The sequence below is a fragment of the Adiantum capillus-veneris genome, chromosome 18 (genome assembly GCF_014529385.1).
Source record: "Adiantum capillus-veneris isolate H3 chromosome 18, ASM1452938v2, whole genome shotgun sequence".
Lineage (NCBI taxonomy): Eukaryota > Viridiplantae > Streptophyta > Polypodiopsida > Polypodiales > Pteridaceae > Adiantum > Adiantum capillus-veneris.
The window spans coordinates 119,145,485-119,156,340 of NC_140948.1; the positions used below are offsets into that span (position 1 = coordinate 119,145,485).

Sequence of the window (10,856 nt, forward strand, 5' to 3'; positions counted from 1 at the left end):
TATACATTACAACCTGTTCCTTTGAGGTAGATCCAACCATTGTCAAGGATGATCTTTCTCTTTACCTCATTAGCCATGGTACATACAATAGGTCTTTCTCCCGAGCGAGGGACTCCTTGTTTTCCAACTCGATGTGCACCATAAGCCATGATTCCTGACATGCCAAAGTGTGTAGCAAAAAACTCTTCAATAGCAACTGCAAGAGATTGGGGTGTTTCCATGCTTTCCTCCTTGATTCCACGAATGACGATGTTCTTTGAGCATTTTTGTCGTTCGTGCAATTCTTGAGTGTCCACATTCTCTACATTTTTTGCTTGGACAACGGCTTGCGTGATAGGAGATGTAGAAACCACATTATCCTTACATATATCAGCCCATGATTTGGATGCATTTCTCATCTCACATACATCATGTCGTATTGTATTTATTTTTTCCTCTTTCAATACATGATCACTCTCAACTTTGCTCAAGCGCTCTTTCAATACATTCATGTCAACAAGAGAGCGTTTACATTCTTGAACTTCATGAGAGAGAGAGAGAGAGAGAGAGAGAGAGAGAGAGAGAAGCAAAAATCACGCTATATTGTATTAGAGCCTATTACATATATATGAAACCACAAACTTGATCATGAAATCTCCACTAAACTCCACTAAATTGGTGTTCTATAGCTGCATGTCTTGAGACTTGTTGTCACGGGCTTAGACACTATTGAACCCGAGCTTGCATACCCAACAAGTTGAACTCAAGATCTATTATTTAAGAGGGAAATGGCATAAGCAATCTAGCACACTTGGGTGATGGAAAGGTATTTACCATTTTCCTCTTCTTATTAGCGCGAACACACCCCAAGAAGAAGAGACTTTTAACGTTGAAGGAAACTATCCCAAGAGACCTTAAAGATCTATTCGACAAGGAGAGTTGAACTCAAGACCTGTTATGAGAGAGAGAGAGAGAGAGAGAGAGAGAGAGAGAGAGAGAGAGACGCGACACCACTGTCCTAAGCTTCCCCACCAGTAAGGCCTCTACAACCTCAAATGTAGAAGATGAACGAATAACAAAAATTTCATGTCTTAGGGAAGAGTTGAGTAACCTTAGGATGTCTCTCGATGATATGAGCAAGAGACAGTGCCCTCAAGTTGATGAGGAAGGGTTGGGCTTTGAATGCATGCAAGGGGTGTGTGTGTGTGTGTGTGTGTGTGTATAGCAGTTCTAAATATATAAAATTATACACGAGCGAACACTAACTGTTCACAGACAACAATTCTAGAAAAGTACAGTGGCTTTGCACAGTAATTTATTTGCAGTTGAAAATAAATTATGTACAAGGTAATGAAGATAACAAAATACAGCTCAAGTATCCTTAAACCCAATGTCTGGGAAATCTTGTATCACACTACGAGATCCACCATTTGTTAAGAACTGGACGTTTTAATCAAGGAAGGTAGCCCTCACCTGCACCCATAGCCACAAGAAAACAGTTCGTTAACACGTGACTGTACGCAGGTGATGCTGGGCATCCCAGTTGTTATCCATGTCACCATAAAAAAAACATAGTTCTTAACTTGAATAATTGATTTTTATTTATTTTTTTTAAAACTTGGTAAGAGTGAAGATCCTTGGCTTCTCAGCCAATCTGATACAGACGGTACCCAATCCCATAGAGCAACCATAAATTTTGTTTTATTTTTTCTCAAACATAACCCTTATTCCCAAAGTTCCTTATTTTTATGTTATGTCATTCCTACTGCTGCCATATTCCAGCTAACAAATGTATACAACAATATGTTGGACCACTTATTCATAGTGAGCCAACTTAGACTCGGTCCGGGGGGAAAAAAATTTACCAATCTCAAGTTATGCCCAGCAAGAGGGAACTGTATGCCATGCTCAACACCATATCATGCATTCCTTCCTATCAACTATCAGAAGTTAGGGTAGTAACACTAAAGTAATCTGTGAATTCAGAGTATCCTTTTAGTTAAATCCGAAAAAAACTTTTGCAATAAAACACATCAGATTTAACCAGCCAGGATCACTTAAGGTCACTATATGTTTTACCTTGTGGTATTGAGATCAAACTTACTAGTAAGATGTTAGGTAAGGCTAAGTGCCTATATACTTTAAATGAGAAAAAGAAACCAGCAGAAGAAGTTAAAAAAGGAATTGAGAAGCCAAGATTCGACCGAACTTCTGCCATCAGAAATCTGTCACTTCTTTGAACTAAGTGATAGGTTAATCAGAACCTACCTCTATGACAATGCTGAAAAAAACCAGTTAGAAAAATTTATTTTTATTTAACATTAGTCCGGTATGTGAAGTCAGCATCAAGGGCACCATACCCGAAGCCAGCACACAGAATAACCTTTTTAGCCGCTTCAGTACACTAGGCTACCGGTAAAGAAAGTTGAGTTAAAAAACCTTATTTAATCTTTATAGTCGGGTATCCGAAACCTATCATACCCTACTGTAAAGTAATATGCCTGGCCATTATTTCCAGAAAAAACAGTTTTGAATGTCCTTTGAATCCTCTCAAGTAGGTTTTTTTTTTTTAAAACACCAGATTTTAGTAACAGATTCAATTCCGGGTAAGTCCTTATTTCCGAAATTACCTCAGCAAAGTCACCAAACCAATCCAACCACTTACATAAATCTCATTCATTTAGCGTAAGACATGTTATTTTCATATCTGCAGTACACCATTCATGAGTACCTTACCCATTCGAGTAACAATATTACCCGAGTCAACACTATATACCTTTCATGTCCTTTATCCTCATTTTTATGCAGTCAAAGGATAAGACATACACCTAGTAATCTGCTTTTTTCCAAAAAAATATATATATAGGACATACAGAAAAAAACCAGTTAGACAGTCTCCCTTCATTTTTATAATTTTATTTCCATCAAAACATTACCCAGTAGATACTGGTTTATTTTACCGCATTCTTCATGCCAAGAAGAGCCATGTTTCGGAGCCAGTCTCCCAGAACTTTTACAAAGCAAAAAACATCTTTAGTCAAAGCAAAAAAAAACCCCATTCCATATACTTTTCTCCCTCTGAATTTAAGAACAGTCATCGGAGCAAAAAAAGCCGTCTACCTACCTGGTTTTTTTAAACCCAGAGTATCATAATCATAAAAAAATCTTGTTAACCTGAAGATTTAGGAGGTAATTCTAAGTTTAACTTGAGCCATCCACGCTTCTTCCTTTACCAGTAAGAGTCAGATTCCAGAGCTAGGTTATATCTATGTATTTTTTTGTTTATTTTATGAAAACAAACACCATCACTCAAACGGATAACACATGCCAAACTCTAGAGATAATTTCAGTTTGACACAAGAAAGCAAAGCACAAAACATCCTTTAATTTATTCCAAGTTTCTTTATTCCAAAATTCGATACCTGTAATCTGAGTCTATTCAGTCTGAGGTCAACTCATGTAAATAACAGTACTCCGACTCCTTAGTATTTATAGCAGACATAAGTTTCTGACATTATAAGCCCACCATTTTTAGCCTATTTATTCTTTTAGATCTTTGTGAATATCTGGCTCTATGTAAAGACCAGCAAGACATACATCAACAAGTTGATCAAACCCAGCTTAGCTTTACATTTTCAAATACAGTCCGCTCTGTAAACATGCCTTTAGACACGCTCAAGTCATTTTATTCCATTTCCGACAGAGTCAGACTCAACCACTCAAGAAATGATAAAAACCCAGATTTTTCTTTCCCCATCCACTGATTTCACGGACATACACATTAGTCAAAGCAAAACCATAACTTGCATTGATGACAAAGCAAGCCAATCGTATATATCTCCTCATACACCATTCACATGAAAGCTCAGTATCTGGAGATAATTTAACAAGTTTATTTTAAGAAATTTCCAGAAAACAGTCTCAGCAAAGCAACTTAGTGTATAAAGAAATTCCTTAGAGCAAGACAGAAATTTTATGTTAACCTGAAGATTAGGAGACGATGACACCTCCACACTGGCTTTCTCTGATTTTTTCGGTATGCTTGAGCCACAGCAACCAGTAGATGGAATACGCAAAGTTTTTGAAATAACACGCAGGAAAATGATAACAAAGACGCAGCTATGTGAGTATGATAACTCACCTTAGAAGTCAAGTTTAAATAGTTGATGCACCTCTGCAGCAGACGCGACAGTTGAGTTGGACCGGTTAAGCCCCCAATCGAGGATGTCAGTCCAGGCATGTATACCAGTATCCTCATAGCCCAAGGCCCGGAGGCAGAATCCAGAGGTTTAGAGGGTAAGTTTCCACAATATCAGCCCTACTGCTCAAGAAAACATGGCGGGGAAGTCTGTCATCGCCGGCCTTTCCACAAAACCCTACGCGATGGCGTGCAGAGGATGCAAGAAGGACCATAAGCCACGCTTACAGAAATTTAAGGATTAGTACTGAGACCAAATATTGTGAAGCCAAGTCGGACAGTCACCTCCACAATGATATAGCCTATATTCCCATAAAAGGCCCGGTTTTATTCACTAGACATGATTGAATACGGTGTCGGGTATAAACATCCCATTATGTATTTTTTACCTGCTATCCTAGCATGACTTTCAGAAGTAAGTGGTTTTCACCAATTTATTTATAAAGCTCGGTCAGGCAGACTACATCACCCCAAGGTAAAATTTAAATAGCAATGATTCCCGTATTCATACCCAGGTCACTAGACCCATATTTAGTAAGCAGTATCAGGTCTCGGGTATATACTAGGTATTTATACATGCTATCCATGCCCTCTGTAAGGCTTCCACCTGCACAATAATGTGAAAAAAACCTTTTAAAATGTGAGAAACACCACCATATTAGACACTTTCCTAAAAAAGTTTTTTATTAGAGATGGTTGGTCAAATAAAGTTTTTTATTAGAGATGGTTGGTCAAATATAAAGCCCCAAGTATAGAGTATCATTCCAGAGTTTGGCATTCTTCATCTATTTTGCATCCTTGGTGTATTATGGCCAACTGTCATGAGCAGGTTCTTTTCATAGCAACAGCACATCTCTTTATGTCAAATGAATCAATACGTTGAGCAACATTACTCCGTTATGAGCAGCATCTATTCCCGCAACTAAGAACTTTTGTTTCTCAAACAAAGTGGTGGACATATCAAGATCGAGTGACCAGAGTGACACTTTGGGGTCGTGAACATTTCAAAAATAATATCCAATTGACAATGCTTACTGAAGCAGTGGGTCTAAGGCCTAAATATTATTATATCGAGCATTCCATAAAGCCTGGTTTTTCAGATCGGCTATATCTGCTAGCCCAGTTTCTACGTTCTCATAAGATTTTCCTATACCGTAGTTATGGTTATCAACTACGAGGATATTTTAACTGTACTCACCACACTCGAGAGTATGGGGTAGCCTTGACGACTCGTATCGTGCCTTTGGCAGAGCGGCCAAATACTTGCTTCTATTGTGATAGCTGTTTGTGTGATCATGTGATGGGCAGCATAATAGAGATGTAACAATAAAGCTCATTAGCTAAGCTTTCTTTTGTCCCGTGACATCTTTTGTGTGTGTGTGTGTGTGTGTGTGTGTGTGTGTGAGAGAGAGAGAGAGAGAGAGAGAGAGGTACATGAAAGAACTACGATTGCAATTTGCTTTTATCCAATCAATCAATTTTTCAATAAAGATGTATTAAGTGGAATATACTTTGATTCCACTAAACAAAAATTTTCTAAAAACGACGCTACTTACTAAAAATTAAAAGGTATTCCTAATGGCTTCAAAAAAATTAAAAAGTGCTCATAATTCAAAAATTTCACTCAAAAACAAGAAAAATGATACGTTAATCTATAGCACGTAATGACCATCAATAACAAAGCACATAGATTTGCAACAATATAACCTAAGAAAGATAAATACAACATTGCACGAGAGGGAGGGGGGGGGGGACTAAGAAAGAAACACTAAAAAAAAAAGAGCAAAAAAACACCTATTTATATGGACACAAAATGTCTTTCGACTTTCCCTCTTCATTTGTCTCGACTTTCCACCTTTGTCTTTTGACTTTCCACCTTCGTCTGTCCTTTCATTTCCTAAACTCACCCTTCACTTATGCACTCAATATGTGTTGAAAGAATTTTTGAGATTGGGGAGACCTAATTAGCTTCCTCATTTCTTAGATTTCCTTTTAAATTGCACACAACATTTTAATGAAAAAAGCTACAACAAGACTAGTGTTCAACCAAGGCCGCCGGGCTTTAGCCAAAGGCCATCTCGACAAAAAAGAACAAGATCAATGAAGATAGCAGCAAGGAATTGGTGTTTGCCAACGGGAAGGTGTGCGCTCAAAACACCATGGGGAGGCAAAAAATGTCATTCAGACCAATGATGGGTGCAAGATTGCTGGCCAAGTACGGGCAGACTTGGGCAATCCTACTGGATCACCAACATTCTAAAGCTCGAGCTCAATCTTGGAAAAGGAATTGACCCGTGAGGGCCATGTTACCTGCACACTTTTAATGCAAAATCTAAAGAAGCTGGCGTGGTCAAGACTTGATTTTGCTTGATCTCTCAAATACTACACTACTGAGGTCTTGCAGCAATACACATCATGAAGTGTGTGGCTATTCAATGTTGGCAATAATTGGCAGACTTTATTTACATAATAAAAATAGACATTTCCAAATTGTGGTTGCCGGCAGGACAAAGATGTTTCTCCACCCTACGCATATAAGTCACGAACAAAGGGCAACGAGGTAAAAGGCTACCAAATGTTTAAGGGTTTGGAACCAATCAAGTGCAAAAAGACAATTAATAGTGACTGGAATTCTTATTCCAATCAAGAAGACAAGGCTTTCTACTCTGCAAGATCGTAAGGTGGTTTAAAGAGACCAGCAAGTAGGAGCCAAGCAATTCACACCATACAGAGTTCACCAGCAGCCCATCCTTAGCTGGCATGCTGACTCTCAGAATATAGCCAACATTCTTGTTCTGACCTGCTCATGCCACCCAAGGGACGGAAGCGCAACCCTCAACCAATGAAGGGGACTCAGGGCCCAGAAGAAGTTAACTCCAGGTGTGTGCACTGCCCGCAAGTTCTGCTGTGGAAACGGGTAGATTTTCCTGCACAAATGCTCGCACGGTCTGAACAGGACCTTACGCTGGGTTCAAAAGGGACAAAAGGTTCAAGGCATGCAGAATGCGTGGCTTGCTCCCATATGTGAAATAAGCAGAGGCAGGTTTTGGACCCACCACGAGCTGGTAATACACCCCCCCCCCCCCCCCCCCCCCCCCCATCTTCAATCCTACTTTTCAACATGGAGTGAAGAATACAAGCTTGAAGGCACCCTCAGCAGGCCAAGAACCAATGGGCAGGCATGGTAAGCAACAGGCGCAGGCTTCTGCCTTTCTGAGATGGAAATTGAAAAAGGGAAGTTCTGCCGGCGGTCCCAACTGAAGCCAGACTTATATCTTTTTTTTTTGAGAGACCCACAGTTACAAAGCCGCAGAATGTTAGTGGTAATACTCAAGGGGACTCAATAGTGACCACACAAACAATGAATATGCAAATATATGAAACTGTTGAATTTGATCTAGCTTCTCAGATCCAGGACTACACAAATTTGACCGAATATAAATTCGTACAAAACTAAGGGCAAAATTGTTCCATACTTGCTCACGAGCAGTATTCAAAGCTTCTTCTCCATGCTTATTTGAAACATTTGGCCTCTAAAAGCTTCTCACCATCAAACTCATCAGGCTCCTCGAGATAAGCATTGACCCTCTCCTTCTGAGCTTCATCTGCAATGTCAACCTTGGTCCATTCATAGAGTTCTACATCATAGCATTCGTCCAGAACCATCTGGGGAATCTCTTGCCCTCTGAAGAGCCACACCCCTTTGATCTTGAAGGGGCCAGTCTCCCCAAAAATGCACAATTTAGCAAACCCGTGCTTCCTGATGAAATCCATGCGTTGTAGAAAGCCACTAACTTTGTTCATGGTGACAAATGTTACCGTGTTTTCCTCATTATATTTGTAGTCACAGAACCATAGAGAATAACCTTCAGGATCGTACATCTTCCAAAACCCTAGACAAGATACCACAATGAAAAAATAAGCAAATTTCAACATTATCTGGTTCTAACAAAACAAAGGCAATTACTTCGTACCTTCAATTGCAACTTCTCTAAAGTCCTTCGCCTTTGTGTTGGAATACAGCCGTTTCCAATCATCCATAACCATGGGGCTAGGGGGCAAAAGGTCCAATGGATTCTTGGGCTTCGGTTTGGGCTTCTCTTCCTCTTCATCCTGTTCAGCAGCTTCTTCCTTCGGTTTGGCAGGGGCTTCCTTAGGTTTCTCAGGTTGCTTCTGAACCTCCTTTGGTTTCTGAGCTTCCTTGGGCTTCTCTGCTTTGGCTTTCTTCTCTTCCTTCTTGCCTGTGTTTCCTTGCTTCTTTGGAGGCGTTGGAGCCTTTTCTGCTAGGCTCACATCCCCAAAATGTTTCTTGACGTTTGGTTGATTTGCAATGGTCCAGAAATACCTCTCCAAATGAGGAAACTCAGAAAGAAATTCCTTGGTGAAGGTACACCTTATACCAGTAAGCATGTTGCACGACAAAATAATATCTGCTAGAGTCACTGAATGTCCAACAAGATACGTGTTCAAAGCCAGATGGCCATTTAGCACACGCAAGGCAGCCTTTACAGCGGCAGAAGCAGACTCTGATAACTGATACAGACACCATCCCATACAAAAATTTATCAGGAGTGTTTTACTTTAAACTAGAGAAGCTTTAAAAATTTATGTATATGATTTACCTCCTCTGAATAGGGGTAGGGTCCAAAGCCCAACAGGGGGTAAACCCATCTACTCAAATTAGAATCTAGTTCAGTAGTAGCAACATCAATCCACTGCTCAATGAGCGCCTGCAAAATCACAAGGTGGCTATAGAAGACAAAAATAACAGTCCTAATATGTCATTAAACCAGTACAAGGCTGACAAGGAACCCTGAACAAAAAGACAGCAATGATTCTCCAAAGTAAAAATACCACTTCATAAGGAGAGCTTCCTAGTAGGACACCTTCTGGATCAAGCTTCGCAACTGATCAGTTTAAGCCAAAAAGCCTCCATTAATTACAATACAGTAAAAAACAAGTAGCATATAAAAGACATGAGTCGTTGAAAGCTACTATATCTAGCAATGGCATTGCTCTCAAAAACAGGACCATCAGGAGTTTCCAGCACAGGAACCTGAAATAAGATTCCAAATAGAGTTAGTGCTAGTCTTACAAATAACCGAATGATATTTTGAGGTATAGAGCTGCTGACCTTTCCAAATGGATTAAGCCTCAAAAACTCTGGAGTTCTGTTTGACACCCCAAATTGGAAATCCTTAGTGAGCTCTACCTTAACCCCGGCATACTCAGCTGCAATAAGCCCTTTCATAGAATTCTTGTTGCCAGGATTGGAGTGTAAAATCTACTCACATAGACAATTGTTTCAGCTCAGTTATTGCTGACAATAAGCATAAAGCATGCACAACAGACACAAAAAGGACGGAGGTTGTTCAACACTCAACTTTCTTTCATTTATTATGTGCACATGCACACAGACATATAGCTTCCACAGTAAATGAGAGCTAAGTATAGAAAGCAAGTGATACCAGCATATCCCAAAGAAAGCGAACTTAGCCAGGGTCTACATGGTTGCTGGGCGGAAGGCATGAAAGGACATGCACTTATCTTGAGAGCAGGATAAACTTATGATCCTGTTCCAAACATGTCCATGACCTCCCTTTTTGCCAATCTTAGCCAAATCAATATGAATGCATTCTGCGTTGACTGTAAACTCCACAAGCAAGCCAATGCTTCTAATTTCTAGACTACTAAAGCTTGTTTCCCAATTAATGAGTAGACTCCCTGCCATTCTGGAGTAATAAGGCTTTCAGCTAAGCACTAACTCTGAAGATTGGAGACATCATAGCATTGAACAGCCCAAATGAGTCACAGAAAAGTCCAGCTGTAAGCAGCCTACATATCACGCAAGGATCCACATCCACAAGCAAGCGGTTCAGGTGAAAGAGATGATTGTACATGTAAAATCTCAAAGCAAGAACAGGCAGAAGTCTGCAGACGATGACTTTTTCCTTCTGAATGCATGAAGCCTGATAACGAATATACAGCGAGCAAGGACAAATGAGATGTGAGACGCAAAGATCGAGTTCAAGGGTCTCTGGAAGCGATCAAGCATCAGGCAAAAGTAAGAACTTACTTTGAAATAGTGATGCATTCATTAGAACACAGATGTCTGCATAAACACTTCAATGGAGAAGACTACTCAGCCGACGGCGCAGGACGCGAAAAACAAACAGTCTAGATCTGCACGTTACATTTAAGACGAGCAGAATCAAAAAAGAGAGTAGGAGCGCACCAAAGCCATGGCGATCAGTATGCAGTGCTCGCTCAGCGCGTCTCTGCGGGAAGGAGGAAGTCAAGCTATCACCCCGGGTTTAGGGTTTCGAAAGCTTCCCACCACCACTCGCCGAGAAGTTCACTCCGCCTAGAGAGATTTTTTATATCAAATGTTTTTGATGCATGTCGCTGTGTGTGTGTGTGTGTGAGAGAGAGAGAGAGAGAGAGAGAGAGAGAGAGAGAGAGAACAAGAAAGTTTTTGGAAACCAAGAGACCTTAAAGATCTAGTTGAACTCAAGACTTGTTGTTCAAGAGAGAAAGAGAGAGAGAGAGAGAGAGGGGCTGCGCACATGCAGACCTATCAGCAGGAAAACACTGAGGGTATGAACGGTAGGCCATCGATCGGCACTTGTAGCACCTGCACCATAGTCGATGACGATTGATCAACTTCTACGCTTTTTCC

At 40.3% G+C, this 10,856-nt stretch overlaps 1 protein-coding gene across 1 annotated transcript; it reads right to left on the bottom strand.

Moving 5' to 3' along the window:
* Positions 1 to 7,524: 7,524 nt before the first annotated feature.
* LOC147436292 (elongation factor 1-gamma 1-like) lies at positions 7,525 to 10,548 on the bottom strand. The gene is made up of 7 exons (XM_086489227.1): positions 10,413 to 10,548; positions 9,312 to 9,461; positions 9,173 to 9,233; positions 9,032 to 9,084; positions 8,800 to 8,907; positions 8,152 to 8,710; positions 7,525 to 8,070 (listed from the first exon to the last, which is right to left on the bottom strand). Exons 1-7 carry the CDS (start codon positions 10,419 to 10,421, stop codon positions 7,691 to 7,693), a joined length of 1,320 nt encoding a protein of 439 aa, XP_086345353.1. The 5' UTR covers positions 10,422 to 10,548; the 3' UTR covers positions 7,525 to 7,690.
* Between the last annotated feature and the right edge of the window lie 308 nt (positions 10,549 to 10,856).

What these genes read in the sequence shown, in the direction of transcription:
- LOC147436292 (XM_086489227.1), bottom strand. An exon ending in GGCTTAATCCATTTGGAAAG is followed by an intron (nt 9,234 to 9,311) that starts GTCAGCAGCTCT and finishes ATCTTATTTCAG; the next exon opens with GTTCCTGTGCTGGAAACTCC. An exon ending in GAAGCTCTCCTTATGAAGTG is followed by an intron (nt 8,908 to 9,031) that starts GTATTTTTACTT and finishes GTGATTTTGCAG; the next exon opens with GCGCTCATTGAGCAGTGGAT.